The sequence below is a fragment of the Natator depressus genome, chromosome 15 (genome assembly GCF_965152275.1).
Source record: "Natator depressus isolate rNatDep1 chromosome 15, rNatDep2.hap1, whole genome shotgun sequence".
NCBI classification, from domain to species: Eukaryota; Metazoa; Chordata; order Testudines; family Cheloniidae; genus Natator; species Natator depressus.
Window position 1 is genome coordinate 9,796,996 of NC_134248.1, and position 19,795 is coordinate 9,816,790.

At 49.5% G+C, this 19,795-nt stretch overlaps 1 protein-coding gene across 4 annotated transcripts in view; it reads left to right on the forward strand.

Moving 5' to 3' along the window:
• SRRM4 (serine/arginine repetitive matrix 4) overlaps positions 1-19,795 on the forward strand; it is a 282,156-nt gene that overhangs the window by 142,618 nt on the left and 119,743 nt on the right. Inside the window, exon 1 of one of the 4 annotated variants that reach the window (XM_074972532.1) lies at positions 1,056-1,219. The exons of 2 other annotated variants lie outside the window; for them this stretch is intronic. In XM_074972532.1, coding sequence (XP_074828633.1) covers positions 1,089-1,219 — 131 coding nt within the window. In that variant the 5' untranslated portion in view covers positions 1,056-1,088. Of the gene's footprint in view, positions 1-1,055; positions 1,220-19,795 lie in introns of those variants that run through there. One more of the 4 variants, XM_074972535.1, reaches the window with a different exon arrangement.

Genomic DNA, 19,795 nt, shown 5'->3' on the forward strand with positions numbered 1-19,795 from the left:
TCCCACGTGACAGGTTTGGGCAGGGATAATTCCCTCTTGGCTGCTAGCTAATGCAGCATCTCCCAGGGCAAGCTTTGCCTCCACCCCCCGAGACCAGCAGAATTTCTGCCCCGTCTCTTCTCATCCCTGGGGCCATCTGCACGTTTCCGGAGTCCCTGCTAAAAGCACGCGGAGGCAGGTCTATTCTCTCACTCGCTGGACTCCATCTTCGAGCGGTTCTTCCCTACTTTAGTAGCCAGGCTCACTTGCACCGAGCCCCTGGCCATGAAGCCGCTCCCTGCGTTCGGATTCTCGGCGAATCAGGGACGGGCGCTTCCTTGCCCTCCCCGGGCGGGGGTGCCAAGGGGAGCGGAGCTCGCCAGCTGCATTGGCTCACGACTGGGATCGGTTGCGCTCCAGGCTGGGCTTGTTTGTTTTGGAGCAGATGTAAACGCGGTGTCCTTTGCGCTGGGAGGCCGAGCAGATGGCGGAGGCTTCTCCCGACAAGTGCAGTGCCCCCGCTGAGCCCGAGCCCTGCAGCGCTGGGGGGAGCTGAGGCCCCTGGAAGGAAGGAGGGGGTGCAGCGGGGGGAAGGGGCGAACTCCGCTCCTATCCCGGGGCGCGCTCCGAGTTCGCCCTGCTCCCCGCCGCCCCGTAGCCCTTCGGCTGGCAGGGGGGCAGCGAGCCCCGCTGGAGCGGGGTGGGGGCTCTTCTCTCCGCCGGGTCGCTGCCGAAGCCGGCCCAGGGCCATTGTGGCAGCCGGCGCACGCGGCCTCCTCCCCGGGACCGGCAGCCTTTGGGGATGCAGATGCTGGCAGGAGACAGGCGGGGGGCGATGACCAGCCCCTCTGCCAACGTCACGTTGTGAGTGAGACAAAAGCGGAGCAGAGCTCGGGCTCGCCGACACACGGAGCTCCCTCCCCCTCGCGCGTCGGCGCCGCCGGGCTCCGAGCCGCCCAGAGGCCGGGAGCGCCGGGCGGGGGCGGGGGCAGGCAGAGCGCTCCGGCCCCGCGGGGCACTGGGGGCCGCCGGCCGCTGAGCCCCCTTGGCGCGGCTCGGGCTTTCAGCACCGCGGAGAGCTCCCCGCGGCGGGCCGGCCGGCCCCGGGCATGGCCAGCGCGCAGCAAGGCGAGAAGCAGCTTTTCGAGAAGTTCTGGAGAGGGACCTTCCAAGCCGTGGCCACGCCGAGACCCGGGAGCGTCATCGCCGCCAGCATCGCCGCCCGCAAGCCGCCGCCGAGGTGAGGCTCCGGCCCGCGGGGAGAGGCTCCGCCACCCTGGGTCCGAGCGAGCGGAGCCGGCCCCTTGCGCTCGCTGGGGCTGGGCTGGAGTGGGGGAGCCGCGGCGGGCAGGGCATGGGCGGGTAGGTTGGGGGTCCTCTCCCTAGGAAACTTTTTTCCTAGACTCTGCGTTGGTACCGGCATGGATGGGGGGGAAGCAGCCAGGGGCATGGGAGCGCTTGGGTTTCCTAGCTCGGCTCCGGTCTCTGGGGCGGATCAGGAACAGCCACGGAGGGAAACTAACCTAACGTCTCCTCTTGCTGCTGCGGTCCGGAGGGGGAAGGCAGGGGAGCGCTTCGTGCCCGGTTGGGGTCTCTCTCTGCGTCCCTGTCCGCCTGAGTGGCGTTGGCTAGTGGCCTCCCGGGCAGCCGGGCTCGCTGGGGTGGAGGTGGAAGGGGCAGGCGCGCCGCTAGCCAGTTGTCGTGGCGGGGTGTGAAGGAAAGGAAACGGGAGAAATGAGACCGAGGACCTGAACTGGAGGAAGAGAGGTCGGTGGCGAGGGAGTGAGGAAAGACTGACCAGGAGGGAGGATCTCGCACTTGCTTACAGGTGACACGGTCAAAGTTGGATCATTTCAAAATGAACCCTGAGCAGAGCGATTCCTGTAATGAGCCCTGTCCTGCTATTTCATCCCGGCCCCAGCAGGTCCTTAGCCCTTCTAGAAGGGAAACAGTTCAGGTGAACTCTTGCTCCAAGCTCCTAAAAGAGCCAGGGATCCTAAGAACTAGTGGCTCAAGAGGGGATACAGCTGGGTGAATGCTGCAAGAAGGACTGGTGACCATTCAACCAGCAAGCTCTCTTTGGGGTCTGCGCATCCTTCACGGTCAGGCCCAGTACAGGCAAACAAGCACAACTGTTCACAGAAATGTGCACAGAAGGCTAAAGCATCACAGATATTCCTGCAAATCTGTATTCCCCTGGGTACCTAGCCCAGAGCCTTCACCTTGTGCTTTTGGGAGTCATCCAATCATTGTGCTTTAATAACACCATGTGACTCTGCTGACCAGTAACCCAGTACCACCAGCAAATATTCTGAAGCAGTGGTCCTGGTGAATGCTGGAATATATTTGCATAGCCCATTTGTGGGGGGGGGGGGGGAACCTCCAAGTCTTGAAAAGCCAAGGCTGGCTCCTGATGATTTGCAAAACAAGAAACTAATTCTGTACTGGAGTGGCTCTCAATTTTTCCAGATAACTATACTCCTTTCAGGAGTCTGATTTGTCTCCCGTACCCCCAAGTTATACCTCACTTAAAAATTACTTACTTACCAAATCAACCCCTGGTTGAGAACCACTGCTGTACACCACTCCCTGCAAACCAGTTCGCTTAGCTCTTAATTCTGAGTTTATGCTAAAGTGTTCCTGTAAATTTTGTGATCAGTAACTTAGTGGTTTGTGGCAGGTTTTGTTTTCAGGATGACTAGTAACAAGAATAGGCAGGTGCATAAACGTGCTGGAAATACCCAAATCTGCAAAGCTGGCATTGTCATGACCCACTACATCCTGGGGCTAAAACGTATAGGTGGCAGGTTGTGCTGCCCGCAATGGTTCAGTGTCTTGTTATCTGCCTTTCATTCCTTAAAGAACATCTGTGATAATGAAATCTGATTGTGGTATTTTATTTAGTAATTATGGAACACACTGGTCTACAGATCTCTAACAGAGAGACCAATATTTTACTTGACGTCTGTGTCTTCCCCTTTATTGTTGGGGAGGGCTGAGGTGTGTATGAAGGTTGAAACAGAGATGATGGCTGTGTATGCCTATTCTAGTCTTTTTGTGCTTTTGAACTGATATTTGTGTTTAAACAAATAATTGTGTAGGTGTCTGTCTGGAATTCCTCAGAGGATTTCTCATAAAAAAAAAAATCAATCACAATCAAAATGCAGGGACAGCAGGATAAAAGGACTGAATAAAATAACTTTAAGAGCCATGAAAAGTGAAAACGTTTCTTTGCTTTGAACTAGGAGTATAGTATAGTGTTTTAAGGTCAGGGTTTCTTATTTTCTTGGGTTGCTGCCACTAATTTCATCCTTTGATGACTGAGGAATACTGAGAGTTGCGTGCAGTTCTTAACAGAAGAAAAATGATTGGATTGTATATTATCCTGGAAACTTACAGCTCAGAGCTTACTCCGGAACCTCTCCCTTTATTGTTGTGCCAGCAGCTTTGCCTTCTGTCCTTTTAGCATTTTTAAAACCTTCAGCCTACAGTCGGATTTTCTTTTTTTAACCTCTTCCCACCTTTACATTCTAGAAGTCAAATCCTCATTTGATACAAATCATTGCAATTCCATTGAAGTTAACAGATCTGTGCTGGTTTACATCTGCTAACGATTTGGCTTTAGCTATTTTAAAAGGAGTTCAATAGCCCTGCTATTTCAAATCTTTTTAGCACGCTGAGAACCTTGTCTTTCTTTTTTTTTTTCCCCTGAACCCCATATCCATTCTGGAAAATAATTTGTGCTTTAGAACCAGCTACGGCAACATCACTCTAGAACCAGCCCCCCTGGAATCTGTAGACCATCCTCTTAGAACCTCCAGAATTCCCACTGATCCAACCTGCATTGCTCTCATTCTAACTCTAGAACCTGGAACCCATCGAACCATTACCTACTTAGCACTCGCATCCCTGAACTTATCACCAAGTCAGTAAAAATGCAGATGAATATCTTGTGAACTCAAGAGAGGACCTAGGAAGGTTCCAGTTTAGGTTTGGATCTGCTCCCCTTTCATTCGCAGCAACTAACTGGCTCACTGTGAATAGGTGGACTCGGATGAAATGGGAGTCTAAATAGACACATTTTCATGTGTTAAGTGGTAATGCAGCATTATTGCAGCTGGGCTCCTATAAAAAGCTGTGTCTTATTGGTTGCATTCACAAAGAATCAGTTACTTTCTATCTTCCAAATAGAGCCCATGCAGGAAGACAAGATGGGGCCTGATTCCCACGGCCCCATGCCTTGTGTAATCATATGCTCCTATACCGAGTGTGGGCAAGTTGCTACCCAATCAGAATGACGGTGTTTTGCATGGGTGTAGATGCTGGTGCAGGGCAGCAGAGAATCCGACCCAGGCTCCAGCCTTGTGTGCCAGCTGCTGTCCTCTTTCCAGAGCTTTGCTGATACGCTGAAAACCAACACTTGGGATTGGCCTTGCATGCCAGGCCATGCACAGTACTGGCTACTGTCCTAGGTGCCCTCGGATAGGTTAGAAGGGTACAGAGGGGCACCAGAAGGAATTCTAGTGCCAACAGCCAGTGTTCTCCTGCAGGTTCCTGGGCAGCGCACCCTGGCCTCCTTGAAGAAGGAACAGCATATTCTCCTTTTGGCACCTGCCCTGTGGGGCTGGGGGAGAGAGGTGGAGCCATTTCCATTACCCTCCCCCACCTCCTTTCAGACAAGTAGCCCTCAAAGGAGGGTGCAAGCAGGGTCTCCATAGGGATTCTGGGCAGCCCATGTGCAAGATGTGGAACCCTCTCCACCCTAATCCTTTCCCACCCCCAATGCACCCAGGCTACCAGGATCTATTCGGGTTTGGACAGTGCCAGTCAGTCCAGTGCGGGAGTGGGGCTGCCAGCTGCACAGATCCATCACTGATTAGTTGCCAGGAGGGCTGCACCCCTCCTTGCTCTCCAACACATCCGCAGGGATACCTCTGGGGCACAGCAGATAAACCCAAGCTCCTGGCATAAATGCTAACTACACAACGTTTACAGACAAAAAAAAAAAAAAATCTGTCAGTCTCATAACATAGCAATAGATTTTCCATGTACGCTTGGCTGATTTCTTGCAGCTCTCTTTGCCTCCAAGTGGTGTTGTTGGAGCTCAGCACTTCTGGAAAATCAAGCCTGAATAGTCCAGAAAGATTTATTTAAAGTATTTATTCCTCATTCAGACGTTTGTACAGTAATGTAAGGAGGCCCCAGTGGTTTATTCCAACTATTGGGTGCTGAGAAAATAAGCATTCCTATACCTATTTGCTTCCTGAATTTCAAAGCCCTAGATTACAAGGTGGTAGCTCTCCGTTAATTACAAACACACACACTGGTAAAAGACATCCAGTGGCTTTTTCTTCCTTGTGTTGTAGGTCCTGACCCTGTAGCTTCTCTGTCACTTGTAAGGGAAGAAGGAAAAGGTAGTTTAAATGCATCGGGCAGAATAATGATCTCTAAAAAGTGAGTCATAGCTCTTCTATAGAGTGGCTTTCTAACCATTTGGTTCAACCAAGCATTGTGACTTAAAACCAAAATAGTGGTTAGTAATTCAAAGCAATGTTTGCGCCACACATATATTCAGAGGGGTTCTTCTGGCAGCCTGTGGGCCATCACAAGTGCTGTATAATGGATGGCTCTGAGACTGGAAGAAACCGATGCAGTTTTGTGTCAGAACTGGTTTATTTTCTCCTTTAAAAATTGATTTAACAGAAAGGGAGATTTTTGTTGCCATTTGCTTGTTGATTTTTGGGCAGGTTCATGTTATGTCTAAGGACACCAACAGTGGGCACACCTAGAACACTTTGCATCCAAAGATCTTAAAAGGTTAAACGATGAATCCTTGAAGCATATTATTAGCCCTGTTTTCCAGAAGGGGAAACTGATGCAGACAGCTGAAATGCCTTGTCCAAGGCATCACAGCACATCAGTGATAGAGCTGGGATTAGATATCAAGATTAACATTGCAGCACCTCTGAGTGGGATTATTATTTTTTTTTTTTTTAAATGGCCCACAATTTACAAGGAACCTGTTTCCCCATGAGGTGAAGTGACTTTCCCAAGGCCACACAGTCAGTGGCAGAGATGGGAAAGAGGGTGCTGTTTTTCTGACACCCCCCCCACACACACACACACAGTCATGTGCTTCAGGCACTAGATGGTGCTTCCTCTCGGGTGTCACAATTGTCAGAAATAATCAGAGCACTTTGCTGAGGCACCATTTGAGGACAGGAAGGTAAATGCTTCTACTCAAGCTTTACACATTGATATTCCTGGCATTGTGTACTATTTGAATGTTTTTAATCAAATCAGCATGCAAGCAGATCAGCTGATTTTTCTCTGACCCACCTCCCCAGCATGTTGTAGGATGTGGGGGACCCCCTGACCCACAAGTGCAAAGAACACAGTTACCAATTCAAAGGAGTAATTAGTGTGTCTCTTCTGAAGTGTTGCGCATTACAGTGCAGAAGTAAAAGGGCTATTACTAGGGGCAGAAAAAAGTCTCTTCTATCACACACTAGATGAAAGCTAATGACAATCCAGTTTGAGCTTTGGCTAAATACGGATTATTCTGGGGGTCTAGAGCAGGAGATGCTGGGACAGGACTACCTTCTGATGCTAACATCATGGGGCAAGGGGCCTGGTCTTGCAAGATGTCAGGCACCCTCAGGCCCTCAACCCCAGTGATTGTGGTGGGAAATTTTGGCAACTCCTAGGATTTGGCCCTAAAACACTTGTGTGTTATATCTATGGGGCTAGATCTTAACCCAGTGGCAATCAGCAAAGCCATTGAAGTCAAAGGAGCTATGCCAGTTTACAACAGCTGATATGGCTCCAAATGCTGTGACATATCAAGTGCTGGATTTCAGCAATATTTCTCCTGGGGCAGATTCTGCTCACAGCCACACCAGTGTGAATCCACGGGGCTTGATTCGCAGCTGTCCCTCTAGCTTCACAGGGAGGTGAATCCACTGAAATCCGCCAAGTTTCGTTGGCAGAAAACAGGATGATCACAGGAATGAGTCATCCCAGGGGCTTCAATAGTTGCTCTAGATTTACACCAGTGTAACCAAGCACAGAATTTGGCCCACCGTGTCTAATTGGTAACACAAACTCCCCCGGAGAATAAAACGGTTCAAGCTAAGTGCAGTGACAATTTAATTCATGAGCAGGGTGTCGTACTCTCTAATATTAGGGCTGTTTGCACTTCACCAAATCTGCATTTCTCTCAGTCCTTTAGCTTCAGGAATGGGGGAGGGAAGGGGAAAGCTATTTCTATTCCCCTCTTGGGAAGCGCCTACCCCCCCCCCCCCCAAGTCAGGATGTTAGCCGGTCTGCTGCTCTCTGAGCTGCCTCCCCAGACTGTCCTGTTTTTTGCCGCCTGTGATGTATATCTACACTAATGCAGACTTTCAACTGGCGGTGTCAGAAGACCAGCTGCAGGAGCATGTTTTGTTATGGACAAGCGTGAAATTTACAATCTCTCTGATTGTGATCAATCAGATTAGGAAATTGAAAAAGACACTGCTTAGACTTCCAAATAAGAACAGCAAATCTAGTTTCCACAGAAAGCATTCAGAGTATCTTCTGTCTTCATGCATGAGAGAAACCATAATTTCTCCAAACCACCCCCGCCCTATGCACCAGGCTATATTACTACATAGCTACCACAGCTGTGTCTAAACGCTACACTTTCTCTTGAATTTCACCGAAAGATCCTTGCTTTTTAAATATGTCACAATTGAAGATGAAATAAAACGCAGAATTAAGATGTCATAGAAACAAAGCAAGCCCAAGTAACAGGAACAATACCAGGCTTCCAAAATGGTGATTAAGTAATTCATATTGATGAGGGACTATTCACAACAAATATTCGGATACTATGGACTAAACATTTCCTGGGTGCTTGATTTGCGAAAGCTTTATTTCTAGTTTGACGGCTATGCAGAAAAACACAGGATGTGATGATTTTCAGGCTTCATTAAAAGTTAGCAAATGCAAGTGTTCTTTCATTTTACAAGACAATAAACACTTCAGTGGGAGGGAGGGAACCATCTGTGCTTAGGTGGAGAAGGCTTTTAATGTAACAGGAAAAGTGCTCTGATCAACTCCACTTTTGCTGCTTTGCACGCTCTGGCAAGCCAATTCTGCTGCTAACCTCATGGAACAGGGTCTCTGAACTGGCTCTCTGTTAGCAGCATTCTTGCTGAGAGGGTTCCACATCTCCACGTAAAGGCAGAATTGTGCTCCTTTTGTCTTCCCACAGCATCTGTTGCAGAAGAGCAACACACCCAGCACAGGAAATGTGATACTCCCTGTGGTCTGTCCGTCTGCATGGAAACGCTCTGCTACAGGTGTTAGGTTCATATTGTTCCCAATAACAAATTTCAGCTACTCTGTCCAACAAAACCACCCTCTGCTTCTCTAGCTGGGGCTCTGGTTCTGTTCCTGCAAGTGAGGCATTTTGCCCCACGCAGAGCCAAATCTTGCTGTCACTCATACCCATCAGGGGATGGCCTTGTGGTTAAGGTGCTGGACTAGACTCAGGAGACTGTGAGGCAGTTCCCTGCTCTGCCCCAGAGTCTGTGTAACCATGGGCAGGGTTGCTTAATCTCTCTGTGCCTCAGTTCCCCAGCTGTCAAATGTAGAAAACATACCTTTCCCTCCCCCCTTTGTCTTGTCTGTTTAGATGGTAAACTCTTCAGGGCAGGGGCAGTCTCTCACTGTGTCAGTACAACCCACAGCACCAGGGTGGCTCAGTCTCAGCTGGGGGCTCTAGGTGCCACCGAGATATAAATAATGAAGTTACACTCATGAGTTCTGTGACGTCAGTTCCAGGGGTATCAATGAGGGCAGCGTTTATTTGACACTCTCTCTGTCTCTCACTAGAAGGCTGGTGAGAGCTACTCATGAAAGAGAGAAGATCACAGGTCCCTGGCTGCAGAATGGTATTCTCATAAATATTTTACGCTGATTCTTTTTTTTATGTGAGCAAAATATCCTATTTCTAGGCTCTCTGTGCTGTGAGCCCTGAGGAGTCGACTTTCTAGTGTAGCAGAGGGTCCAAGAGACCATAAATCTAAAATGTTTGCCAGCATTAAGCAGGCTTCCTCTATGAACTCTGCCTGTCCTGTGGACAGAATCCACCATGCCCCAGTGCTCTACAGCTAAGAACTATGATCCTTCCACTCAGTTATGTTACTGTCACTCTGGGTTGCTGACAGGGTTACCTCGGGTTTAATGTGCTTCCTAACGTATTCATTAGATCTATACGTGGCAGCTATATGCGTCTGCTCTCCATCCTAGAAGGAAAGTTGCTCTAAGGTTTCACATATTTCCTCTTAGAAACATCTCTGCAGTCAGATCTCTGTTCTCAGGTATATTTTTTTCCAAACGTTTTGTCTGTGATTTGATAAAGCACAGTGGATTAGCTTTTTTCCTCAGCGTATTCATGGCCAGCTGAAGGGAGCATCTTTTGCCCTATCTAGGAGAGAGGGGCAGAAACTGAGCCAGCAGCAGAGAGGAGAGTATCGGCTAGCCAAATTTAAAAAATTAAGTCGACCTGTCCTGGATTTCTGTTTAGTCACGCACTTGACAGCTGCTCATCTGTTGTTTTACAGCATTTAACCCTGTAACTGGTTTCTTAGGCTTTTCAGTGGTAGATACAATTGCATCCTCTATAGCATAGTGCTAATCAGAAACTCTTGTCTGACTTCTGAATGCATTGGGAGAAATCCTGTTCTCCCAGTCGGTGTCACTCCCCTGTGCACCATTGGGACGGGGCAAAGAGGGTGGCCTATAACGTGGCTGCTCTGTGTATTTCCTGCACTTTGCACAGCTAGGGCAACCTGAGAATGCCTTGAACATAAACCAGCTTCTGGCAGCTGCGACAGCTACATAAGCTAGCCTCCAGTCAGCATGGTGCAGGAGTGCTCGGACTAGAGCCGGTCCAACCACTAGCTGAAACGGAATCTGCTCTTTCAACTTAGCCGAAAGAGTTTGACGCGCTGTCTGGGCTTCATTGAGAAGTTTGTCAAGTGCCAGGGAGCTAAGCAGCCAGTGAGGCCACTGGCCTAGAATACAGGGCTGTGTCTACACAGCCTGCAGCAGTGAGCCTCCCAGCCCAGGCCCATGGGCTTGGGCTCGGGCTCAAAACAGCTGTGTAGACAACTCCTTGAAACTGCAGCTCAGGCCCTGCACATGTCCCAACCCGAGCCGCCACTGCACAGTGATGTCTGTCTGCGCAGCTATTTTTAGAGTGCTAGCACGAGCCCCCAGTCGGCCAGCTCACGCTGGGAGTTTCGCAGTTGTGGGCTGTGTAGCTGGACCCTGGGAGATCCGGGTTCAAGTCCCTGCTTCGTCATTCCAGCTGATGCTGAATCAGGCCAACCCTTGTGAGCCAGGCAGAGCAGGGCCTTGACCCTGGGCAGCCCAGGCCTGTGCCCTGGCCACCAGGCTATAATCGGTCTGTCTTTCTCTAGTTTCGAATTAAAACACATGTCAAAACCTTGACAGTTGTCCTGAAACAGAATTGTCCTTCCCCAGACAGCACTAGACCCGACCCACCCCCTCTCAGTAACCAGGCCCCTCTGCCTCCACTCTGGCAGGTAGAGGTGCCCCTACATGGGCCATAAAGGCAGTGTAATGCCAAGCCTGTCCTGGACCATGCGCCACTTAGCTGGACCCAAAGATCAAGCCCTTTTGGGTCTGAAATCCACTTAAGCTACAGGGGGCTGGGGGCACTTTCTCTAGTGTAAACCCATGCGTCATCCTGGAACAAAAAAAGAAATTAACCCCCTCTGTCTCACTTCCTCCTCACCGCCACCTGAGCTTCTGGTGCTGCTGTGGGGTGAGTTTAGAGACCTCCCTGGAGTTCAAGATGGAATAGCTTGACCATCGGTGAGGGTCGCTTGCACTCAGTAGTTAAGCGGGCTGGCGCCATTCTGGGATGCAGGGAGAAGTGCTTTCTTAAGTAAATGGATTATTGATCAGCTTGTTGCGTTAAAGAATAAGACAATCGGGAAAAGGGACTTTTCCAATTAACCTTTCCTGAAACGTGTCTAAGCTGTGCGGTGCTGAGACCTGCATGAAAAGGAAGCGCCAAGCAGAGGACAAACAGCTCCAAAGTGTGCCTGCGTTGGAAATCTTAGCGCATGTCTACACCCCAGTCCGAGGTGTGACTGCAGTCTGGGTAGACATGCGTGTGTTGATCTCGCTAGCTCGAAGGGTAGCAGCAGTGAAGTCGTGGCAGCATGGACTGACTGACCCTGGCTATGTACGCGAGCAGCTAGCTGCGCTGCTCTGGCTTGGCTGCTGTTGGTACCCGTGCTAGCTAGGTCAAAGCTAGCCGGGGTATGTGAGCATGTGCTGCAATCACACCTCTGACTGCAGTGTAGACATGCCCTAAGAGCCCGCCAAGGTCAGGCGGGTCTGGGGTTTACTGGCCTTTGTGGTCCACTTACTCTTATTGTTAAAAATGCAGGGAAACCTGCCACCTCGTTCAGCTACCCCAGATCCCCCCCCCGATGTAAAGGGAACTGTGTCCCGCCTCTGAGGTTAAGAGGTGGGTGAGGAGCATAAGCTGGGATGGCAAAACTCATTCCTTGAACTGCAAACCTCGCCTGGGATATCCTGGGCTCAGAAATGGCTTTGAGCTTAGCCCTTTTCCTTGGGCCCCCCACAGCAGAGCGCAAATCCAGGCACAGAGCTGGGGGAGAGACACGTTCTCATGGGAAAACAAAGACTCAGCTACCTCAGCTCTATTCCTGCTGCACCACCTAGACTGCCCGGTGGCCAGGGACAGCACGGGATGCGGAGAATGCCCATCCCGTGGAACTGCCTACAGGAGAGGGACGAAAACTCTGTTTATGGAACTCTGGAGTTTTCCCCAGATCGTCCCATTGCTAAGGATGAGGGAGGTACCCAACATATACATCCTTATGGAGCAAGACAGGGATTCCACTCGCAGCTCATGCTGTCTGAGGCTGTACCGGTGGCTCGGAGCAAGCTGCTCGGTAGTCCTGGGATGTTGTGGGATGATGATGGGTAGCTGGGATCTTCCCTGTCCCTCCCCTTCTGGCTACACTGCTTGTGGGGCAGGGGGGAACTCCTGCACCCAGGGGAGGTTTCCTGAGTATGGAGGGAGATTCCCAAAGTGGGGGTCACTGGACATACAGAAGGTTGTTCGTGTGATCTAGGGGTGGGGAGATAGCTGACCTCCTCTGTCCATGCTGGAATGGGGAGATCTGTACACAGGGGGTCCCTTCCACATGCAGATCTCGGGGGAACATTTCCCCACCCTGGTTGGTTTTTGTGTTTTAAACTGAATCACTCTAGGAGGTAGAAAATGGGTTTAGATGGCAGGAAATGAAGATTCCCGAACTGAGACCTGTGACATGGTCCAAGCCGTCTGCACACCCTTAGCCTCCGGGCCGATGACTCATCCTGTGGAACAAAGCAGAAGGAAAGTGCCTCCTGGCGTAAACCTGGGGACCAGTGAGTTCCATAGTTTGGTATTTTTTCCGGCCAGAAGGGACCATTCTATCATCTACCCTGACCTGTGTAACGCAGCTGTTCGGGATTCCAGTGTTTCTCTTAGCAGTGTCACTGAGCTGGCAATGGTGGTTCCCGCTGCCTCAAACTTAACCCCTTCTGCCCCACTGTTCTGGACTGGGCAATAATTAATTATTTAGATTTTAGGTCTTATTTGCCGTGCAAAAATAAATAAATAAAGGCAGCCACATGCAAAAAGGCTAATCTCCCAAAGGCGTACAGTGACACGAGGAAAACTGAGCAGTAAACCGGTGAGCAGCAACCTCTCCTTTCTTAGTGCTCTGTTCTTCTGCAAAGCAACTCCTGCCCCAGCAGCATGACATGCCACGTGTAGCTCGGGTGACCGATTCCATGGACAATCGGCTGAGTTTACACATGAAAAGAGGTTTTTCTCCTTTTGTCATGAGGCTCAGGGTCGAGCTGAGCCTCTGCCTGTTCACACAACAGCAGCCATGAAATTCCTGCGGGACACATGGTCAAACCAGGCCTGTTGTTTCACCAATGTAGCCGAGTGGGTTAGCACAGGTGTTGCTGAGAGTAGACCTCAGAGGCAGTTGGGTTGCCTGGGTATATCTGATGGCCTGGTTTGCTTGCTGGTGGAAAGACGAACGCTTGACTCCGAGCCCAGGCTGAGTGGGAGGAACTGGCTGTGAGGTATGTCTTTCACTTATAAACTGAGCTGATTTGATCTGGAATCAGCAAGGCGCAGTAAACACAGGACTCCATCAAAGCCAGTTTTGACAGGGTTAGTGCAAAAGTAAGATCTGCTCCCTGGTACTGCAATTAGGGGCCGCGCATTGCCTGTGGGATCCCAGCTGCATCTCCCATTTAAGTAAATGGCAGTGTTGTGTATATAGCTGACTTCAACAAGACTTTGTTCAACTATTCTAATTCCGCTTCAGCTGCACTAATTCTGCAGCGCCTGGCACAGCGGGGGCCCCAGTCTCCTCCGGAGTTCCCAGGTGCTATGGAAATGCAGATCAACGATAATCCAGGAGAGCCAACATTTGCCCCATGGCAAACTCTGCGGCTTGGCTGATCAATGGGCAGCAGGCTGGAGCTGTCCAAAGCTGGGTGTTCTCCTCTTTGCCGCAGCCTGCCTAATGAGATGGTAAAAGAACTTCCCAACATCCATTCCCTTCCAGGTAGGCTGCAGCCAGCCAAATAGCAGCCATCAGGAAACAGACAGTGCTTATTGCAGTCACATAAATTACACAGTGCCTGCCCTCAAGCACTAATTTAGTGGCACTCAGCAGCGTTGAGTTAATTTCCTGTATAAAAAGTTAAGCTTTTTTTCCTTTGCGCTGAGATGGGGGGAAAAGTTTATTTAATGTTTGGAAATATATTTTGCAATTACAGATGGATTATTCATGTCGCGTTCTCCTGCTTGTAATTGTTTTGTTGTTTTTTAAATGAACAATGGCAAATGGAGAACCCTCTTGGGTGTCCCTGGATAATGGAATCGCATTACTGTCTCCACTGGCCTTTAAAACGGCAACACGTGTGAAAGTTCTTATTTTCTGCACCAATTCCGACCAATCTATGGCTGCTCAGGCTGAGATGGATTCACCTCCTGCCTCCCCATCCCTAGTTTTGTCATGTTGTGTGGGTTGTTTTTTTTGTTTGTTTTGTTTTTTTTTAAAGCAAGGCTTGTCTGGCTTTGCTTATCTTGTTGGTAGGTGATCTAATATCCATGAAATGTTAAATGGCCCAATGAACTATTAACCTGCCTGCACTATGGCTCGGTCATGAAAGCAGTGTCTTCACAGGCAGGGATATTGGGAAGAGATTTATTAAATGTTTTTATCAATCCGGGAGAGCCCTTTTTCCCCCGCTCTTCATGTGTGATGGGTAAATCGATCACCACCTACTGGTAGCCTGGGGCTTTGCCACCTGCAGCAGTTTCTGCCCCGCTAAGCTGCTGGGTGGCCTGTTGTGTTCTGACCGGATCTGTATCCATAGCAAGGGATTGCACTGGAGAAAAGCAAAGCAGGGATGAGGGGACTCCCATTTTTGCTGATCTCCACCCTGGTAAAGGGACACCACAGGTTTCCCTTGGATCAGAAGCATCTTTCTGGAGAAGACAGGGTGGCACCTGGAGTTTTTTATGTGTGCCTGGGTGAAGCTCACCCCTGGGAAAAGGGCCCAGGCAAGGCCAATGCAGCACTTAAACCCTGAAATTACAGTTTCAGGGGCTCACAGGCCTATTGCTGGTCTTCTAAACCCCTGGAGATTTAAAGGCATTGGATTCAATGCCAGGAACCTGCTGTTCCTTGGCATCTGGATTACCTTTTTCCTCCCTCCTGCCTTCCCTGTAGAATCAGATAATAGAGATGGGGAAGCCTGGCAATTAGGATATTATCTGGTCATTGTTGTTCCAGGGTTGCCCCTTGAGTGGAACTGAGCAAGGAATTCTTCACCAGCTAACAGCCTGGATGAATTTCATTGCAATTAGTGCCCTTTGCCCTAACCACAAGGCCACATTACCTTTCACTGGTTTGTCCCCAGGATGCACCTGTCATGTGTGATGATTCGGACCCTGAACCCTGCTTCCCTGGAATCCATGAAACACCCTGGCTGCTTTCAAAGGCTGCGGCAGGGCAGGATTCCATCTTCTCAAAGCTGATTCTCTTGATCGATCATCTCCTACCCCCATTTACCATCTCCTGTGCAGTAGCTGGCTAGAATAACACTGGGATTCTGGTGCTCCTCTCAGATAGCGCCATGGGCCATCTGCTGCCTGCTGGGGATGGAGACTTGATCTGTTACTGTTGCCACAGTGTGACAAGCAGTGAGGAGCCTAGCCGAAGGTTTCATGCTTTGCTTCCAGTTTTATGAATTAAAGATAACTTTAAAAAAACAAGTGAGAGATAGGCAACTTCTATTTACCTCTTCTCCATATAATACTTTACCCTCTAACACACACAAAAAGATAAACCATCTTACATAAACTATGAACCAGGCTGAAATCCATGCCCTTCTTTTCAAATAAGGGTTCTTTATTTTGCATCACGGCCGAAAAGTCCTTTTGTATTTCTCAGCCTCCCTGCAGTTCCATATGTTTGTAAATTTAGGGAAACTCTACTCTGTTTTCAGTCTTTTGGTCCTGTTATTAATCAGTTGCATTTGGTCGTGAGGTTGACAGCTCCTACAATTTTATCATGAGTCTTGTAGTACCCTGCATTTTCTTAAAGCCCCAGCTGCTGGAGTCCAGTGATTACAAGAGAATCTTGGCTTTAGAGGTGTTCAAGCAAAAAGCTTCTAGTCTTCATATTTGCAGAGAAAAGCTTGAAAATTCAAAGCCAGCGTATCCTGAAGCCAGACACCAGAAGGCAAATGAAATTAACAGAAAATGTATTTTAATAGTAAGTCATGATTTTTTGAACATGGGGGGTTGACAATAGGTTGGTAGTGCCTAGAAGCCCCAGACGAGATCAGGGCACCCTTGTGCCAATGCTGTACAAATCTAGTAAGACAACACTATACATAGACACAGAGAGGAGTACCTGCCATTGGCTCCCATTGCCACCCCACCCTTCTTGTTTGGCGTCATGTGTCACATGACATGTTACATCTCCAGTGGATTTACTCACAGGATGATTGGACTTTTACACGATAAGCTTCTCAGGACTTGATCCACACTTCTTATCTCTTGCATAATGAGGGTGTTGCTATATGAATTGTTAATGATCAGTTAGCAATTATTGGCGTGACAGATGCCCAGTACCTGCTAAGATACATTTTTGGGATCATTTCATTAGCAGTGACACTAGCTGTTTATATTTGGTATGTTAAATACGCCCCGGTTCTCAAGCTGGGCATTGGGAATTGATTTCGGGAGGGCATGCTCACCCTCTTTCAGGGGATCATCCCACATCTAGCCACGAAGAAACTTTTGTTGTAACATAGGGTCCTGAAAAGGCTGAAACAGCTGTGGTAGAGGGCACATTTAAAGGGCTAGTTACCGCATATTAAATAAGCGTCAGGGTCATTGGAAGACAGGTTGGCCGGTGCATGTGCTGTACTGAGAGGCAAGAACTCCTGAGATCTAACATAGTCTCCTTCCACAGGATGGGGCAAGTTAGAGGAGCCAGATCCAGCAGCAGTTACATACACACATGAATATGATGATAGGATTTAGGCCTTTAAATTTTCTTCCTCCATTTCCCCATCTATAAAATGGGAACAGAACTTATTTAACGGCACTAGCACCCCAAGAGAAGACTTGCTTTTTAAGGGAACTAAGTGTTACTAGATCACATGATGTCACCCCGGTATTTACTGGATCTGAACTAGTACAGGCACTAATAGCAGCTAAATTGAGGGCAAAGTTGGCTGGGGACTCCGAATTCCTGCTCTGCTGTTTCACGCGGCACAATCAGCATCGCCTGCAGTGCAGCCAACCCCAAGTGTTGAAAAATCGAGAGTCACTTGCCATGAAAATCATGAGATCAAAGAAAAATCATGATTTTTAAGCAGATTGGGGTCTTTTCATTGCCTGCTGGTTTCTGAGCACTTGGGTCAGGTGTTCAAGCTTTATTCTGCAGCCATGGGGAGGCTAAAAATGTGAAGCTGAAATTGCCACGCGATCACTTGGCTCCAGGGGCTGGGGCTTCAAGAACAATGCCAGATATCCCGCGTTGGCAGCTCTGTGCTCAGGTAAGATCTGTATTCCTGCTCTTGTTGGTTTCAGTGGGAGCAGGAGTGAGGTCTTCGAGCCATCACTGTTGCACAACAAATAAAGCAGCTATTAAGTGCTAAACCCTGGCAAATGCATTCATAACCATCAGTTGCTGTATAATAACTATCCAAGGAGAGTCTGATTCAGGGCAGCCCTGTTGGATGGGCAGAACATGCAGGGCCCAGAGCAGCAGGACAGGAGGGGCAGCAAAATGGTCTAACTGCGGGTGTGCAGCTGAGCATAAGTGAGCAGGAGAGGCTGTTTCCCAGCTCCCCCAGAGCAGCAGAGCTCCTGCAGCAGGTCCTGGCCTTATGAAATATACATGAAATCCTTAGCTGAGACTGTTGAGAAACTGCGGCTAGTAAATCTACTGCTAATAGACTTTTAAATAAAAGGCAGTTAAGGTCTGTGCAGTTTTCAGCCTGGATTTCTGCAAATGGGAGGAAGGAAAGAAAAGGGAAGGGGAGAAAGACAAAGGTGAGGGGTGGCCAATGCCTCTTAGGAGACAGTGAGATAAATGCATCCCTGCTAGAACTCCACTGACTACTTTGGCGTTGCCCCGGAGATAAATTTGCCCCATTAAGATTGTCCTAATGAGAGGCTTAGTGAATTCATCAGCTTTGATAGCAGTGGCAGAGGTAAGGACATGACTTGTAAAGCCAGTCTTCTTTAGTCCATTACACCAGCTGCACAAGAGCAGACTGGAAGCTTCCCCCGGTGAAATGGAAGTGAACTGATGGCGAGGCGCAGCTCTTCTCTTAGCGACCACACAGCTTTGCTGCACTGTCTTCCCCAGCCCTGGCCTTCCAGCACATACCAAATGCGCCTCGGAGCTGGGAGCCCAGGCTGAGCTGATGAATCAGGCACAGATTCAAAGGGGGGAGATGCCAGGAAGGGCAGAATATAAAATACTTCCAGCTCCAGAAAATTTCACTTGTAAGGACTTGGCCAGATTCTCTGCCCTGCACCTTGTGGAGTCATTTATACCTGGACAAAGTGCATGTCAAATCCTAGTGCTTGATGTTGGGCAGTCAGTGACGCTAGTGCAAAGCCAAGGGACTGTGATGGGGCATCAGGTCCATTTGTTCTGCCCCTTGGCTTCTCTTCGTCTTTATCCCACTTCTTTCGGCATCACCCAAACGTCTTCTCCAGAGGAGACTGTAACTCGGGGCTCCCCAAACCCCCCAGCCCTGGCGGATCCAGAGTGAAGAGCCTGTGATTGTGTAAGAAAGCTACATGGAAAGGGCTCACAAGAGTCCTCTCCCAAAGCCAGACCTTGTCTGCCAAGTTGGTACTGCACCGCCAGAGCCATAATAAATAATCAAACACGAATGAACGTGTTGTGGCATTCAGCATGAGACGAGCCAGTGGGAGAGTGTAACGAGCAATGCTCCTGCTGGAACAGGATCCTGTAAACACGCCTGTTTCCTGCCTCCTCCCGGTGTGAACGCAACGCTGTTCTTAGCCCAGCTCTCGGGGGACTTCGTGCAGGGCTTTCAAAACAAGCGCGGGGCTTTCAAACCTTCAGGAAAGAAACTGGCATTTGTTCATCCCTATGCTCTTTGGTCATGTTCAGAGGGATCTTCCTGGCTTCGGAGCATTGCTAGGTAGGTCAGCCTAGTACACAGCTTGACGGCAGGGCAGCGTCCAGGGACCGAAGAGACAGCGGTGCTGGAACAAGTTTTATAGTGGGGGTGCTGAAGGTATTTGGGTGGTTGTTCCTACCTCAAGCTGGGGAGGGGGGGTAACACCCCCAGCACCTATGTGAAGAGGTGAATGAACTGCACTGGAAGAACCTTTAATTCCCGGGCACACTGAGCTTTTGAAAGGGAAAGGCACCTAGTGGGAGCTAGAGCCAGGCTTTGTAGAGAGTACAACTTCCTCATGCGTCTCTCCGCATGCTGCAGCCCCCTCTGCCATCCCAAGCCTGGGACACCACACAGGACTGACCTGCTGCTGTTCTAGACCTGCACAGGGCCTTCAGCAAAGCCTGCCCAGCCACGAGGACTGAGCCTCTGCCTGCCTCCTTGGAGAGCACCCACCACATGAGGAAGTGGGTAGAGCATTGGACCCAGGGAGTCAGGAGACCTGGGTTCTCCTCACAGCTTGGTCACTGACCTGCTGTGACCTTGGGCAATTTACAGCACTGTTCCATACCTCAGTTTCCCCTCCCACCCTTTAGCGAGCTAGTCTGTTTGAAGGGTAAGCTCTTGGGGACACTCTTACTATGTTTGCCCAGTGCCTAGCAGAATGGGGCCCTGATCTCAGCTGCAGCCCCTAGGCACGACTGTAAGATAATAGTAACCGAGTCTAAACTCTACTGGGGACAGGGCTGCAACCAAGGAAGTTATTTTCCCTTTGCTAAACCAGATTTGAACCAAGTGTCTAGAGTGCATTAAATCCATGCTGCCATTTATCCCTTGGCAGTGCGAGTCAAACTCAATAGCCCAATTCTCCCCTCCTTTTGTTACATTTTTAGTTATTTTCTTTCATGGGTCACATATTGCATTTGCTTGTGTCTCAACCTTGTTGGCATGTTTAACCTTTTATTTACCCTTACAAGTCACCGCAGGGTCCCCCCCTACCCCCCGT